Raw genomic sequence first — 18,468 nt, 5'->3', positions numbered from 1 at the left:
CCTTTGAACTCTCACCTTGATATGCATTTTATAGTATGATGTGGACTAGCCTCAGAAAGTCATGTCCATATCAATCTGATATTATATCTGTTACTTGCACTGTACTGCTGCCGCAAATCAACAAATTTCACTAGATGTGTCAGTGATAATAAACCTGATTCTGACACTGAGAATGAACAACATATTTGTGATAGTCTCATTCCCACAGTTTGTATTGTTGTTGGAGCTTATAAAATATTTCTCAAAAATATGCATATTCTCTTTTATTTTATGTATCTTTTTGCACTCTATTAGCCTGCTTGTCTCCTCCCACTGTCCAATCCCCAAGCCTCTCACCCTGCCAATTCTTTTATTTTGTATCTGATTTGGCATTGAATTTTTATTATAGCTTTTTTGATGATTGCTTAAATGTTGGGTGTATTACCTTATACTTTATACTACATTTAAGGCTTGCATGATAATTGTTGCATATCCTCAGTGGAAGGATAGTTATGTAAGATTACATGAATTATGAGGGATGACAGCCATCAAAAATCATGTCGTATTTCTGAAATATGCAATTTTATATTCTTACCCAATTCTATAACTATCCGTTCAAACATATAATATAAATCTATTCCTTTTACTGGAATTTTTTTAAAAAACTGCTAGAGGTATTCAGCGACTCAATCCTGATGCAGGGTCTCGACCCAAAACTTTGACTATCCTTTCGCCTCCACAGATGCTGCCTGACCCACTGAGTTCTTCCAGCAGTTAGTGTTCTCCTCCAGATTATAGCATCTGCAATCTCCTGTCTCTTCCCTTTACTGGGATGTTTGGACAAATCTTTGGCATGATAAATAATAAAATTAACAGTCAGGTTCAAATTAACACCAGGTCATGCTCAAGTACAGCAATATTTACATTTTCGTAATTTCCAAATTACTTAAGGCAATGTGAAGCAATGTAACTGCAGGTTTGACGCCGCACTTTGGAATTGCGCCCGGGAAGAGCGCACATGTTGCAAAGTCCATATTCTCCCAACAAATACATTAACTTGACGAAGATTTAAAATGTATCCAGGTGGTAAACGAGGCATCGCGAACACTCTAAAACCAAGTTTAATGCCACACTTAAGTCATACAATGAGGAGTGAAACTGCACTGCCTGTGAATTTAAAGACAATGCCAACTGCATTTAATAATAAACGCACACTGGAGAGTAACTAAACATGCGGACCTTGATACCTAAATCTATCAATTAAGACAGAAGACTGGAGAATACAGTTTAGTGCAAGGCCATGTTATTACAGAGTATAGGAAAAGATGCATGTTGCACAGTTGTTAGCAAGTTGCATCCGTAAGTATTTTGTTTCTTATTAATCCCGAGGCGTTTGAGCGCGAAAATTCCAACGGGCGGAATAAATGAAAATGAATTACCTGCAAGTGGGAGAAGAGTTTGCTATCTTGAATAGACCGCGCTTTACCACACACTGCTTCAGCGCTCCGGGTTCTCTTTATCAACCTGGGCTGTCTCCTTCTGCTCTCTGACCCACCAAACACGTCGACAGCACAGCCTCTCTCGCTCGCTCTGGATGACTTCTGGTCATTGCTGCCCCTCCGTTTCCTTTGTTCCGCAAGGATGATGTTGCCATGGGGACAGCGGCCTGCCGCTCGAGTGGGGCTTGATTGACACGTCCCGGGCGTCGTGAAGCTGCTGCGCCCGCGATATTGGCTGGAGCCACTCGCTGTGCAGCTGTGCAAAATCTTGCAACGACTCCACGTCTTTGTTACCCAGTACTGAATGAAAACGGTGCTGCCAAAACTGTGCTTGTGCAGTGTTGCCACATTCCGATCAATGCTTCTCATTCTCTGCATGTCAACTATCACAGTGACTAGCTTTCAAGTTAGGAATAAAATAGAAAATAGTGGAAAGTCTCTGAAGGTCAGGGCCAGCCTTGGCCACGACTGTACTCAAGGTTGGATCCAAAATGTGAAAGGTGGAATTTCAATTGGAATCTACTTGGCACCTGTACTACCTCAGTGCACTCTGTACTAACTCAATGTTACTGCACTGTGTAATGAATTGACCTGTACGATCGGTTTGCAAGACAAGTTTTTCACTGTACCTCGGTACCAGTGACAATAATAAACCAATACAAATAAGTTGGAGTCAGAGATATTCCCAGATGAAAGAGATGTGGCTGTGAAAACAAGTTTTGGTCTACAGCTTACCAAAATAAAGAAGGGAAACAAAGTCCACTGAAGATGAACAAGGTAAAAAAGACAATTAGGACTTGCACGGGAGAGAGGAGAAGAATTCCATTAAGCCGAGTTAAGGAACAGGCACTAAATTCAACGGTTACGTAAAAAGAAAACAAAAACTCTGGGTACTGGAAATCTAACATAAGAACAGAAAAGGCTGGAAATAATCAGCAGGTCATACCTGACCTTGTGAAAAATTCCAGCATATTCTGCATTTTATTTCAGTTTTCAGCATCTGCAGCTTTTTGTCTTTCCAATTAGGAATTTCAGCTCAGTGATGTACAGCAATTAAACAGGTCCAAAACTGCAGGTCACCAGCTTGCTGAAATGGGATGTGCCAAGTTTGCTACAACTTTTTCCACAAGCTTCATATGGGACAACTTTCTACTATAAATTGTTAGAAATGTATGTTGATAATAACATGGGAGATCACCAGTGTAAAGTAAGTGCACTCAGGTCTCTTATGTACTGCAGAATGCACAGGCTAATATACCAGACACATTAAGAGCTCAAAGCATGAGTTGTTTGTTCAAGGGCTCGGCAGAATGCTTCTGGAACTTTTTATAAACATTGTTGCAGTTCAGAGGGCAGTCAGTTGCATGTTGTAAACCATAAAGTGGTGACAACCACATTGTTCACAACCACGATTACTTACAGTCATAGAGAGTCATGGAGTCATACTGCATGGAAATGGGCCCTTGAGCCCACTAAGTCCTCATCAACCATTAAGCAGCCAGGATTGAACCTGGGTCACTGGAGCTGTAAGACTGCCATTTATATTTCCACTGGGGTACTGGCAGCCTTGGTCTAGGACAGGATTAAAAGGCTGCCACAGAGTTAATGAACACAGGGGGAGGTCATATGGGCCACCAAAGCTGGCTCAGCTCTAGAATTGGCCTCTCTCATCTGCTTCTTCCCAAAGCCCAGCAAATGTTGCCATTTCAAGCATTTATCTAACTTCCTTGTGAAGATTACAAATGAATCAGCATCCATCAGTGCATTCAAAAGATATTAAGAAAATTATTAAAAAGATTTGCAGAATCCTTGGCTTCATAGATAGAGGAATAGAATGCATTACGAAGGAAACAATACTAAACCTTTATAATAACAGGTCAAGCCTCAATTGTGTTCAGTCAAGAAATATGTTAATACCCTGGGGGGAAAAATGCCAGAGAGATTCACTAAAATCCTCAATTTATGAAAGTCTTTTAGAAAATGTTTCATTAAACAAAATTTTGATAATCAAAAATGCTGGGTGAAATACATTCTAGGTATTAAGGTACAGTCTTTCCCCATGAGCTCCAAGGACACATTATTTACTTTGGTGAAAAATATACTTCTAAATGGAAGATGCCTACTGCTCTCACTTTGATTCTTTTGTCAATTACCTTTAATCTTTGTTCTCTGATTTCACAATAGCTAGAAGATGAGCAAAAAAGTAGGTTGCGACAGAAGGGAAGGTCTCTGAACCTTTGTGAGGCAAGTTCAACATTGGATCCAGCAATAATGTTAAATGGAACACTCCTACAAAGTCTGCATCAGAACAATTCTGCAGGAACACCACAGATATTAATAACATTGAGGTCCATGGGCTATGAATTGACACCCATGAAGTTTGAGATACAGTTGGACAGAAGCTAGAAAAATCTTTGCCAGAAGGTTTCCTCAGGTGGTTACGGTATTGCAAAGATGCCAAAAGCTTTGACTTATGCCCATGTAACTTGGCAGCATCACCATTTGCAGCAATAAGCATGTTGGGAACATCTGTGTCCATTCAAGAGTCTATTTTGCTGGACCTCTGTATCACAAACCCTACTTGATTATTCTGCTGGGGATGAGTGCCCATCATTACAGTCAGTCTTTCAAACAAAACTAGCTTAGTGCTGTGAAAGAATTGTTCACTTTAAATCCAGCAAGCAGCTCTTGCTTGGAAAAATTATGAGATGACAGTCCTTAATAAGAGAAAGGTGTAGGAGGGTAATCCTTGGTTACTTACAACATTTATAACTATCCCTCCATACACAAGCCCGAGTCTGCCTCTGTCATATCAGCAAGATCTCCCTGAATATTCTCCCAGTCAATGATGGCACTTCAAAGGACATTTCATGTTGCAATATTACAGCTGTGTTTAGTATACCTGAGCAAGGATATTTTACGTTTTAAAATTTCCTTGAAATTTGTTTTAAATGAATTTACATTTATCACAAAGTGACTTTAGCTGAAGTAACTACATTATTTTAGAAAAGTGACAAGGCAGTTCAGTGAACTTGGGATTCACACTTTTGTCAAAAGTTCTCATTTGATGAAAAATATTGACAAGTCAGAATGTTTTGTGTGGTCTGCATGGCATGCTGTAAAAAATTAAGCATTGCTAAACAATAAGAGGATAACCTATTGTAAAGGCCATTATTTGCCTGTCTGAAATTCAGAGCAAAGGCAGAATCTGCGTAGGCTAAAATGCTTTGGGATGTACAAACCTAAATATGTATTTAATTAACATCTAATGAACATACATCAAGCAAACCTTTGAACTCTCACCTTGATATGCATTTTATAATATGATTTACCGCCAGGAAACTCAGAAGGCATTCATCCAAAAGGTCAACTTCTGTTGATATTTATGTTATATTTTGGTTATATTTAATAATTTTAGGTTGATATAAAATGTATAACTTCCCTCCCAATGCATTAAATTGTCAAATTGGTAAATTATTTTGTTTGACATTGTCACAAATTTGCACTTAAGTATAATTCAGTAACAGTGTGGTTACATCAGTAATTGCATTTAAATGTATATTCTAAATATAGCACCCCAGATTGAAACAATCCGTTAGTCTTTTTGTTCATATTATTTTTGCCTAGAACGTTAATTGCATAGAGCTTTTTTAAAAGCAACATCATGTTCTGGGCAACTCCCTCTGAAACTGGATCTTTGACTTCCTTATCAGGAGACCACAGTCAGTGCGGATTGGTAGTAACATCTCCTCCTCGCCGACAATCACTCTCCTCGCCGACAATCAACACAGGCGCACCTCAACATTAAGTGCTTAGCCCATCGCTGTACTCTGTCTGCACTCACGACTGTGTGGCTAGGCACAGCTCAAACGGCATCTATAACTTTGCCAATGACACCATTGTTGTTGGTAGAATCTCAGATGGCAATGAGGAGGCGTACAGGAGTGAGATAGATTGACTGGTTGAGTAGTGTTGCAACATCAACCTCACACTCAATGTCAGCAAGACCAAGGAATTGATTGTGGACTTAAGTAAGGGGAAGTCAGGAGAACACACACCAGTCTTCATTGAGGGGTCAGTGTTGGAAAGAGTGAGCAGCTTCAAGTTCCTGGGCATCAACATCTCAAAGGATCTATCCTGGACCCAACACATTGATGCAATCATGAAGAAGGCATGCCAGCGGCTCTACTTCATTAGGAGTTTGAGGAGATTTGGTATGTCACCAAAGACTCTTGCAAATTTCTACAGATGTATGATGGAGAGCATTCTGACTGGTTGTATCACCGCCTGGTATGGAGGCTCCAATGTATAGGATGGAGAGAGGCTGTAGAGGGTTGTAAACTTAGCCAGCTCCATCACAGGCACAACCCTCCCCGCCATCAAGGACATCTTCAAAAGGCAGTGCCTCAGGAAGGCGGCATCCATCATTAAGGACCCTCACCACCCAGGACATGCCCTCTTCACATTACTACTATTGGGGAGGAGGTAGAGGAGCCTGGAGACCCACTTCAATATTTCAAGAACAGCTTATTCCCCTCCGCCATCAGATTTCTGAATGGTCCATGAACACTACCTCGTTATTCCTCTTTTACACTATTTATTTTTAACATAGCAATTTTTATGTCTTTATGTCTTGCACTGTACTGCTGCCACAAAACAACAAAGTTCACAACATATGTCAGTGATATCAAACCTGATTTTGATTCTGTATGGAAGTTGCTTTATTTCTGATTGGAATGCCAATAAAATGTTTTCTGGATTGAACTGCAACACTTGGGAAATTCAATCGGGCACTCTAAAAATTTGACTAAACACTTCTTGCCACATACTATAATACTAAATACTATATTTGCTGCATTGGATGCAAACAAAATGATATAATTCCCTGTGTGATGCTTGCTTAGGGCATTGCCATGAGAAGTTAGTCCATGTGGATATGAAGCTTGTCTCCTGTGGGGCAATCAGTAAGTACTTCCAAAAGTAATGATATTTATAAAAATATGAATTTCAGTACAATTTGTGATGTATCAATAACCCCACGGAACTGACAGTCGAGATATATTTCATGTGACTTTTCGTGGAGAATTTAAATGCAGGAATGACTTCTTTCCCTTGTATGATCATTCAATAAGCTTGTTTTTCCAATTAGTATGCACCTTGTACCTGCTGACAGTGCTTTCCTTTAATGTTCATGTTATATGAAATCGTGCATTTAGTAATTGTAATGAGAGGGTTAAAAGCAGATCTTTTTACTCAAAAGGGAGTTGTCAGCCCACTGTCTCCACAATGAGTAGGTATGTTAATCAGGAAGATAAGTAAAACAAAAGGTCTTAATTCATAGGGTCCTTAAGGCCTTGTAGCATGCAGACATGAGACATTAAGGAATGTGAAACGACAAGATAACTTGTTTTTTCTTGGAGATGAGCGAGACTGGTTCAGTTGACAATGTAAAATTCATTCAGAAATAATTAGTTTTAGAATTAAAGCTGACTGAAATGCACAGATTAGAAAAGAAGCACAGGCTTTCTTGATTATATAATTGTGAGTAGTGAACAAGCTAATTGGACTTCTCCTTGGACTGGAATCATAATCAGGGCCAAGGACCTCTGAGATTCTCCAGACCAGTCATCGTCACTCAGAGTCCCCGACAAGCAGAAGGGCGTGAGACTTGTTCTTTCATCAATTATTATACACTGTTCTAGACTTAGTGTTTTGTACACCGTATATACAGTATATATCTTTCGTATCTCTTGATATACTTGGGACCTGCCAATTCAGTACTGACAAAAATTTTGCCAAGAATAAATGGTTGTTAGAACCAATTCATTCTAGTTTATCCCTTTAAATACAGTGCTTATCCGCAGTCTTCCTTGTTTCATTTTTCAAATGCTTGTTGATACAAGATGCCATGACCTCATAATCTACCTCGTTATGACATTGAAACTTATTGTCTACCTGCACTGCACATCCTCTGTAGCTGTGACACTTTACTTTGTATTCTATTATTGTTTTTTTACCCCTTATTACCTCAATGCACTGTGTAATGAATTGATTTGTAAAAATGGTATGCAAGACAAATTTTTCACTTTATCTCAGTACAATTGACAATAATAAACCAATACCAAGTTTGATTTTTTCTCTTTCATACTCATATGATAAACCAATTTCAACATTGGAATGCAATATACAGTATATTAATTCAACTAAGCCTTCTGATGATGTTGATGTCTGTGTGATGTCATTTTTCAAAAATTATTGTTAATTCTTTTACATCTTGGTTTCAATCCAAGAAATGCTGAAAATAAATTCAGTTAATAATGGATGCTTTGAAGCCACAATCATTTATTGCCATTTTCCATTTTATTATTTGTTGCTTAAATATGAGCTTACCAAGCAAGTTATACTGCACTATAATTTACAATTTGTAATGCCAGCAATTCACAAACATACAATTTTGTAGACAGTCTATAAAAAGTAAACTACCTGGCATGAACAATCAGAAGGTAAAGCATCTATTTATGAAATCAATGTCATATACTCAAAGCAAAGAAAGAAATACATGTGTAACTATTTTTTTAACCTCCATTTGTAGTACAAAACAATTTTATCACAGACTCAAAGCATTATTAGGTATAAAGTATCATTCATGAAATATCTAAAATAGGTGAATACAAAGTTTATTTGATTATCCTTACATCACTGTCACTGCTGAAAAATTACCATAAAATAATTACTTCATGCTATCGTTAATTTACAAAAGTTAATTGTAAAGCATTTAACAAAACAATTGTAAATTTGTACTTAATGTTTTGAAATGTGGATTTGAATGTTGATTGGCCTAGGAATTGATTAGCTTTGGAATACTCCTTCCAGCAGAACTAGTAGCCCCAATGCACCCCAACAGTGGGCATTGGGCCTTGTTTAGAAAATGAGAGCTGCACATATCTGCTGCTGGGGCCCTGGCAGGTCATTGGTGAAAGCATCTTTTGGTTGCAGGTGCTATGATGCCTCTTTTTCTGCTTTCACTAATATGATAGGTAGTGCAGTTCTGGTACATCATGTTGAGCATATTTCTAGTAAGACAACAACCAATTCCTAGGCCATTCTCCAATCATATGTTTGACGCATACTATAAGCAGTTTAATTCCATCGACAGGAACAATCTGTTGGCTCTTGAAATGTAAAGTTAATCCAAGTGGCATTTCCCACACAATAAAGTGGCACAGTCTGATCTGTGAGGTCAACTTCTCGGCAGCATTTGCAGAATTTTGCATAGCTGTTGATATTAGTGTTGAATATCATGGCTGATGGACACTTACCATCACAAGAAGCCACAATGACCTGGAAAGAATTAAGAACCATCAAGAATTATGATATCTAATTCTCAGGAGAGATTCTTCATGCAATAAGCTAAATGGTGTACTGCTTTCTTCCATTATTCTACATTATATCCCTGACAACAAGATAATGTTTATTATGCTTAAATGCTTATCAGTTGCATTCTCTGATGCATGAATGAGTTAAACAATCAATCTTATCTTAGTCAGAGTTAGGTTAGTTGGCATCTATCAAACAAAACACTGCTTCAGAACCTTTGGCAAGGAAGCTCGTATGCTAAGCCTCTGCATTATGATTTTTTTATTGAAAGCAGTAATTGGCAAAATGTGGGTTTATGGTATAGAATAAAAATAAAACTAGGATTTTACGTACAGCGCCAGTGGTACGGCAGTCATCTTTTCTTATGATCATTTTGACATCTAATTTCCGGCAAGGCCTTACATCTTCTTTGCCTAGTAGCAAATGGGCACATTAAACCATTTGAAATATCAGCACAAATTATTTATACAAACATTTATTCCTATTTGCTTTATGAATATTCATGGTATTGACCAATTAAAATATATAGAATTAAAATAGTTAAGTCAGATTTCAGTTGACTGCTTTAAAATATTTGTGTAAGAGGTGTGTATATTCCCCAGAAGTATAACTGCTCCAATATTATATTACATTATTAATTTATGATACTTTTATTAATTTACTGTACTTTAATTCTTAGAGTATTTAAATTATTAAAAAACATAACTCCCCAGTCAGCCCAATTAGCAAATGGAATGAAAGCTGCATATTCAAAAATCATTATGTAACATTATAAGATTTTGAAAACATCTGACTGTACAACAAGTCACAGACTTTATAAGTAATCAATTGCATACAAATGTATTTGACAGCAAAAGATGCAGCAAGGTGCTCTGTAAATACAAATATTTGTTGACATGCTTTGGAAGGGGATTACAAAATCCAACAGATAAAAACAAAATGCTGGGGATAATCAGCAGGCCAGGCAGCATCTGTGAAGAGAGCAGCAGATTTAACATTTTAGACCATTGACCCACCATCAGTTCTGACGCAGGGTTATTGACCCGAAATTTTAACTTGGGTTTTCTCTCTGCAGATGTGGTCTGACCTGCACTGCATCCCAACCATTCTATTTTATTTCAGATTTCTAATATCTGTAGCATATTAATTTACAATTCATAAAATCTAAGCAAGCATTCAATACAATTCACAGCTTATTTCATTCTTTAATTCTGATTCACATGTTTTAGAACGGGAGTAAACCATACAACTCCTCATGCTGATACAGCATTCAATTAGATTATGGCTGATCTGCCTCTTAACACCATGTACCTTACAGTGGTTCCATAACAGTTACTGCCTTTACTTAATAAAAATCAATCAATTTTAGTTTTGAATTTCTCTATTGATTATCATCAGCTTTTTGGAGAAGTAAGTTCCAGATTTACTATTTCATTTGTAAGATGTGTTTCCAAACATAACTCCTCTTAACATCCCACTCTGACTTTATGCCCAAGCCCCATTTATCTGGTCTCCTTCAAATGAGTAAATAGTTTCCTTCTACTCTAAATGTTTCTTTTTTATCTTCTACCCTGACAATTTCCTTAAGATCTCAATCAGTTTACCCTTAATGCTCTCTGCTAAAGCAAACATAATACTGGTCTATGCAGTCAGCTCTGATAATTAAGCCCTTTCAGCCACAATATTTTTCTATTGAATCTATACTGTCCTCCTCTGAAAACTATATCTTTCCTGAGGTATGATTCCTTGGGGTCAATACAATGCTTTAAATAGCATCCAGTCAGTTTAATTTCACTGCAGCTCAACTTCTATCTATTTGTATTTCAGTCCCTTTGGGAAAACGACCAACATTACAGTAAACTTACTGATCATCTGTACCTGTGTGCCGGAGTTCAGTAGTCTGCACGCAAGTGCAGCCAAATCATTTTGCTCCTTCAGTGTTCCTAAACTCTTGCTGTTCAGAAAATATTTTAATTTGCCCATCTGGGATCCACATTTGTTAAACTTATGGTAAACACCCTCAGACACAGTCCTAGCATCACACAAAATATATCTATATGGCTACGAATGTTTCCCCATCCATCTTCTGACATACTGGTAGTCACATGGTACAACATTAACAGAGTTGTTGACTAATCATGTCAATCAAATCCTGTCAGTCATTTCACACAACAGACCAGTTCAGGAGGTTAATAAAATGCCTGTGATGGAAAACTTTAGAAACCATGGGTTAAATATCACCTGTTTCTTCCATGCATCCAAAGCTCATCACTTGCCTTGTCTCTGGTTACTCATGTACTGCCTTGTATTTTCTGAAAATTCATCAGCACTTGCATCTCTGGTTAGCCTGTTATACAGACTCACCTAATTAGTGGCCTAGAAATTTGGGGCTGCCATATTGTCTTAAATTTCCTTAAAAAATATAATGCTGACAAAGATAAGAAGATGGGGGGAGGGGGGATTCAAAACTTTTGCAGTTGTTTTATTTGTGTGATGGAGTGATGATGTAAAGATTCACTTCAGTGTTTCCCCAGCTACAGCTAGCAGCACATGCACACATGGGCCATGGAAGAAGAAACGAGGGAGCATTGTTCTTATTTGGAAAAGGGAGGATTAAAGAATAAGGAATGATAAGTTCGACAATGAAAATGATGATAGTACAGATTTTATTCTTAATGTGCTCAGCTGTAAACATTTCAGGGACAGAAAAAAAAATTGGGAGGAGTGCATGCCTATAATAATGTTTGCCTCATTTTCCACCCATCAATTTAAATGCATTGAAAGTCATTAAGCGGCATTACAGGAATGCATTGGCCTCCATCCACTTCTGTGTTCTGTCTATGTAGAAAAGTATTGGTTGCAAATATTGTGAGAACAATTCTGTTTTAATAGCAATCCATAAAACTCCCACACACAAACACAGTTATGATAAAATGCCACACAACTGATTCATGACAAAGGCATGTGGAACCAGGCTTCAGGAAACAGAGAACAGGAGGAGTTAACTTTCTCAGACCGAAGGGATTTGGTAACAAGGTAAAAGGAGATCATGAGAGTTGGAGGAGCCTTAAGCAGATTGTAAAAGCTGGTCTGTTATTTGGGATGAATAGTTTAGTCTGCATTGTTCACAGTATATGCATATGGATCAGTACTGGATGAATTTTTGTTCACCAAATACTTAAAAGATTTGGTCTCAGAATTGAGAAACATGCTCTTGAAATTTTGGCATGGTACCAAACTGTACCAAGGTACAGGTGCACAATGTGAGTTGATTAACAGTCAATATGATTTGATATATCGAGGTGTGAAATGGTTTATTCTGGTAAGCTGTATAAAATACAAAAGAAGTGGAGGTAATGTTAAGTTAATTTCTATAAGTCTACACTATGTGCAGGAGAGGTAGGTTCTATTTTGGCCTTCAAGAGGGAATTAGATAAAGATGCAGTAAGATCAATTTGTAAGACGACAGAGAAAGGGATGGTGGGTGGAATTAGAGAATTGTCCTTGTAGAGAGCCAGCGTGGATATAATGAGCTGAATGGTCCTCTTCTGTGGTACAACCATTCCCTGATTCTATGAAATAGAATCCTGTTAGACATTACTTGGGATGCAGTCAGCATTTCCTGTCTAATTTACAAAACATTAGTTGAAATACTAGAGAATGTATGAATATAATCTACAAGAGATAATTAGAGAAATCTATCGGGATTGTAAACACTAGTAGAGGCAAGTTGGGATGTATGATTTCTTCTGTAAAGTAGCTTCCATGTAGTTCCATACAACACAAAACTCATTCTGTGATTATTGAAAAAGCACCCAAACCATGCATCTCACATGTAATAAATTTATAGAACATTTTGTTATTGATAAAATACTGAAACTATAAAGAAAGTACATAATGGGAATAGTACCTGTGTCACAGTTAGTACTACCAGTTGGGACTACTGGACTAATGGTAAAAGGTAATAAACCCAATCCAGAACCTGGCAGAATTATCAATATCAGTTTAATATAAAATGACAGCATAAATTACAATTAAATCTTATATATCTGGCATGCATTAACTCAAGCTGGTATAAAAAAATTGTTGCTGCCAAAAAGGAATGCATATGAACAGAAGCTGGTGATGAACTTGAAAGGCCATTCAACTGCACATGCTTTTAGTCTGTGATGGCATGTTTATAAATCAAAATACCACTAAAGAATCACATGTAAGCAGGTGATTTGGATTTAGGTGCATTCCCTGCAGCCACATCAGTTTAAACAATATATATAATTCTGAAGTATAACAGTTTTTGTATTCTCACGAACTAGATCCTTTGCAAAGGATTTCAGTTAGGATGTATATTTTACGAAGTATATTGAAGTTTCAAAATAAATTGGTGAGTACACTGCAACCCTTTGCTAGCATGGTCAGTTTACCCTAAATTTCCCAAAAGCCTACGAGGAAATGTTCAGCTCTCATAGGTTTATGACTTTCTTTGAGCAATATAGCACTAACTAATATTACCACTAGCAATTGTTTAATGTAGTTTAATGTAATGTGGCACAATAACAACAGGATCAACAGGATATACAAACTGACCACTTAAATTTTAGTACCCCACGCCTACCCCCGAGGTCACTAACAGTACCTAATGCGAAGGAACTCATGGATTATGGATCAGTTCCACTAAAACTTGTCAAGATCCTGATAGAACAAAAAGCCTCAGGAAAACTGGGTATCTATTCAAATTCCACCTCTTCCTTCCCAGAGCTCTAGGATACTGATTCCAAAATAATTTGACAGGTTATTTAACATGTTCACAGCATATCTACCAACTTGTAATCATTCCAGCTATTAGAATTCAGACAAATATTTAATTGTAGAACTGATAAATGTGCTAATATCACTAGTTTGCAAGGCCTTCCTTTTATCATTAGTTCTTTTAACGTTGGATTTCACAATTAAAATGGTGTAGCAGAGAGGTAGGTGTATTACCACATGGAAATGAAAGTGATACTACCCACTATATTAAAAGATAAAGCCATTAAGAAAAGTTGAAAGAAAAGAGTTAAACAAAAATTGTACCAAGCAAAGGATCAACTAAAAAATTAAAACAAACAGAGAATACAATAACAAAATTAAAGACGGACACATGTAAAATAAGGAACCAAATATTAGGAGGAGAAAGATTCAAGAATATCATCATTCTACTTCCCATCTATCAAAGTTACAGATAATTGAAATCCAAAAACTCTATACTACATTTATTATCCAGTACATCATCAAAACCTTTAAGTCTATAGGTAAAATACAAATACTTGAAAGTTTAACATTATCTTTCAGAATTCTGCCAAGAGTTTGGGGGAGACATTTATCTTTGATCACTAGCAATAAACACAGAGTCTTAACTGCTACATACTCGATGAAGGTGAGGGTTGAAACACAAGTAGAACTGGCTATAAGTATCCTTGCAAGCATTTGGTGCTGGCATCCAAAGATGAATTTCTCTTCCTCCTTTTCAAATGGAATTAATTCAAAGTTACTCCCTTCCTTATCAACAATGAATAGTATTCCCAAACTGCCCTTTGAAAGATTAGAATAAATAATTCCATTTTTCTTTATATAACAGTTATACTCCAGAATAAATTTGAGATTAACCATATCAGCAGCCTGCATTTATGAAACAGCAGCCCCAATAAGCAGTGCAACAAGTAGTTCACGACTGTTGTTTACAATTTTAACAAACTGGCATTCAAACTGATTTAAATTACCACATGCTTTTTTCACTCCATTTTCCCAGCAATTCAGGATTGAACCACAGCTATCCAAAATCAAAGCCAAACAAGCATAATATGCAGCCTTATTCACTTACAAGTCCTGCAGCAACCGTCCATGTACTTTACAACTCCCCCTTTCTGTATAAAAGGAAAGAAATGCAAATAATCAGAAGAAACAGATCTCAGTACCAGAGGATATTGTATTAAATTTTCGTCATAGGACAATGGATCATGAGAACACTGGTCTAAACTTCTCATGTGTGTTCCTTTGACATGTATTCAGTGCCCAAACCCCGATTCTGTAAATAAAATAATGTCATAAACTAAGTGTTACTTAATTTAGCAGAGAATTTAGAAATTCTTCAAAAAACAACTTTAATTGACAAGTCTTTATTATAGTATTAGGTTATATACATTCTTGGAATGGGACTAAATGGCTTTTCAAAAAACTATAAATAATAATCAGGAGAGATGCAAAATGAGCTGCTGATTCAGACAATCTAGTTACACATTTGGTTTGAGTGTAAATATCCTCCTCCATGGGAAGGATGTGGTGGAGGAAAGAGTGTGCTGATTAAAGATGGACACAAGGAATACTATAATCAGTGATAAAGACACAGAAAAATTGTTAAATAGTGAAATAATTCTGAAAAATTAATGTCAGCCTGAAGCATTAACTCTTTTTCTCTCTACACAGATCCTGCCTGACTGTTGAGTGTGTTCTATGTCTATCAGCTGCTTGAGAGAGTGACACATTAAGATTAATGGGTTGCTACTAACATAATAGATTGTGTCACATTGTTATATCTTGAAATACTGTCTGGACCATGCTTGCTGCTCAGTTAAAGACTGACTGCCACATATAAGGTCTGTGTTTACTTGAAGCTCCGTGTCCAAGTTAGTGATCGTCATGATAGACGAAGGTCAAACATACCACTGCTACAAGGCAAACTAAAATATTATGCCCAAATGAGGAACTGATTGGATTTAAGAAGAGTATGAAAGAGAAATCATGCAACTGCAAATCTGTCAGTCTCACGTCAATTAAGGTTAATGCAAGTTGATCATGTAATCTAAATTCTGCCATCCAGAGGCAGGGTGACTGAGCACTTGGACAACTTTAAGCTGATCAGAAATGTGAAACATTAGTCATGTCTAAATAACTTAATTCAATTTATTAAGGCAATTTAAATGGTGGATAAGAGAAAGTTTCTACATGGAATTCCAGAGGCAATTGACAAGCTTCCACACAAGAAATGATTAGGAAAAGTAAAACTATGGGGAATTGGAGGCAACCTTGTAATGCGAGATGGTTGGATGGAAACAATCAGTCAGAATAAGTAGTATGTATTCTGACTGGTCAGATCCACAGGGAAGTCTACTGAGGTCTCAGCTTCTTAATAATGACTCAGATGAATGAAAAATAAAGTGTATGTCCAAGTTTGCAGATAGTAGATTTGGAGACATGGTCAGCAATGCTGATGAAAGCCACAGCTTAAGAAACATGGGCAGATGAAATGAGTGGAGAAAATTTTGATGGATGAAGTTCTATGTGAGTGGATTTGAGATTATCACTTTAAAGAAAGTCAAATCAGAGTATTTTCAAAATGACTAATAACCAGGGACAATGAAGGACCAATCACAATGTCTATCTATATAAATCAATAAAAGCCAGTGAATAGATTTAAAAATAATCAACAAGACTAATGTATACAGAGCCTTTATTTTGGGGGCCTGGGATACAAGGGAAAATGATGGGCTGCAGATGTTTTTTTGGCAAGACCCACCTGCAGTGCTGTGTTTCATCTTGAAAACACCTTTCAGGATAGTTATGTCAGTCTTGGAGAATATCCAGAATTATGTGGACTGGTTGCACAAAACTTGCCCTGTATTTGTTGAGTAGAGATGATTGAGGGATGATCTAGTCAAAGGTTTTAAGACTGTTTGCTCTGGTGTGAAAATCCAGAATAAGAGGGCATAGTTCTAAAATGAAAGCCAGGCATGTTCAAGGTTGAAATCAAGAAGCAGGAAAAAGCAGATAAGAGATATTTGTCTCCATACACATGGTTTGTACTTCAGGTCACTTGATAATAAACCATACTTTGCTGTAAAATCCTCCAAAGCCTTTCAAAACAGTAACTAAAATTTAGAAATCTCAAAATCACAAAATAGTCACAGAATGGAAGGAACCCTTTCAGTCCAACTTGCATCAGTAAGCAAGAAATAAGAGATCTGCATTAATTTTATAAACAATTTTCATATATTGATTTTATATTTATTAAGCAAAGTAAGTAACAACTTTTTAAATTATTTGTACATTGCTGATCAACCAGAGTACAAGTCCCCTAACATTGCCAAATAGGTTAAGCGATCGAATGCCAATTTTAGCTCTCCAAATTCTGAGCCTGGAGATAAAAAAGTGTGCCTTTAACAGTTTTAGATGGTTCAGGGACAGTAGTTTTGTACTGCTAGTGGTTACTAAACATCTAATGTTTAAAGAACTGAGGATCTCTCTTCAAGATTGGGAGCAGAGGCACAGGAAGAAGAATACACACAACTACAAAAGACCATGAAACACAACACTTTGTTGTAAACAAGAGCTGACACCAAAAGGTGAAAAGCAATAATAATTTGTGTGCAGCAGCCAGCGAGCTTTTGCAGGGGATGTTTAAATGTGTGTGCATATGTGAGTGTATACATGTAGGCATTCATGAGTGTTGGTATCTATGGCAGGCTTTGCTTTTTCAACTGGAAGTCTATAATTTTTTGTTTTATGATTGTCTGTATATGGAACTCTTTCTCTGTTGGGCAATGATATGAGGCTTCCATTCCAAAAGTTGGATAGCTCTCTCAAGGTTATCTAACTCTGCAGAATGGACATGGTATTATTATGATGACAAATGTACAGACCTGTATGCATTCAGTCTCATTAAATGGTGGGCAGACAATTCCAGAGCCAAGCATAATGACTCCAACAGTTGTCTCCAGACATTCATATCTGATACAGTCAGCAATCCAGGAGGTTCCTGCCTGAAGTGAAAAAAAATTAATATAAATCAATTTAAACATTTTCAAAAGTCAACACATAATTTTCCCAATTCATTTTAACTTATTATTAATTAAGCATTTCAAGAAATAATGCAGTGCACTGAATATTTATAAAATAAATGTCTAAACCAATAGGGAACAAAATATATCCAAACAAATTTCCCTTCTGAAGCCTGCCTGAGGAAATAAATTTTATGTAGAATGTTACAAAATTGTGTATTTTAATTGCTTAATAGCATTTTACAAGTATTGATTTGCATACTTTTAATCTATAATCTAAAAGTAATTAATCCAGAACACAATTTCATCCCACTCCTTGTGATATAACTCAATATTACTTTCTCTGCAAACAAGTCTTGGAAACTTAAGTTGCCTTTTGTGTTCAAAAACAGAAAATGTCAGGAATACTCAACAGGTTAGGCTTTCTACATTTTGTATTACTAACCAAGATCTTTTTTGATTAATCAACTATCTTCAAGCCCCCACAGTTAGGTCTAGCAGATGGCCGCTTGTGAGATATGTGCAATGGACAACGTGTGATGTTTTAGAGGGTGGAAGGTATAATGCTAATTTAACCCTTTTGCATTCTAATAGAATACCCAATCTTCTTTGGGTAAAGACCACAGTGCAAATTCAGGCCCTAAAAATAGCTTCACATTTTCACCTGATATTAGTGATTTCAAACTCACAATTTCATAGATTTACAAATGTTCCCACATATATCTGAACATATCAATTTCAGGGCAAAATGACTTGCACATTATTGGTATTAAATGAATAGGAACATGCTGATCAGATAACTT

The 18,468-nt window shown here is 36.7% G+C and overlaps 2 protein-coding genes across 2 annotated transcripts in view; both read right to left on the bottom strand.

Moving 5' to 3' along the window:
- The window catches only part of ptprq (protein tyrosine phosphatase receptor type Q), a 124,965-nt gene extending 123,411 nt beyond the window's left edge, over positions 1-1,554 (bottom strand). The window contains exon 1 of the mRNA XM_052030707.1: positions 1,419-1,554. The gene's annotated coding sequence lies outside the window, so the exon portion shown is untranslated. The remainder of the gene's footprint in view (positions 1-1,418) is intronic.
- Positions 1,555-8,540: 6,986 nt separating this feature from the next.
- The window catches only part of otogl (otogelin-like), a 117,066-nt gene continuing 107,138 nt past the window's right edge, over positions 8,541-18,468 (bottom strand). Inside the window, exons 54-57 of the mRNA XM_052030706.1 lie at positions 17,528-17,647; positions 14,713-14,755; positions 9,189-9,268; positions 8,541-8,819 (exon numbers count right to left, since the gene is read on the bottom strand). Of these exons, the coding sequence (XP_051886666.1) occupies positions 8,619-8,819; positions 9,189-9,268; positions 14,713-14,755; positions 17,528-17,647 (444 nt within the window). The 3' untranslated portion in view covers positions 8,541-8,618. The remainder of the gene's footprint in view (positions 8,820-9,188; positions 9,269-14,712; positions 14,756-17,527; positions 17,648-18,468) is intronic.

Source organism: Pristis pectinata, chromosome 15 (assembly GCF_009764475.1).
Source record: "Pristis pectinata isolate sPriPec2 chromosome 15, sPriPec2.1.pri, whole genome shotgun sequence".
NCBI classification, from domain to species: Eukaryota; Metazoa; Chordata; class Chondrichthyes; order Rhinopristiformes; family Pristidae; genus Pristis; species Pristis pectinata.
This window is presented reverse-complemented; position numbering and strand designations above follow the sequence as displayed.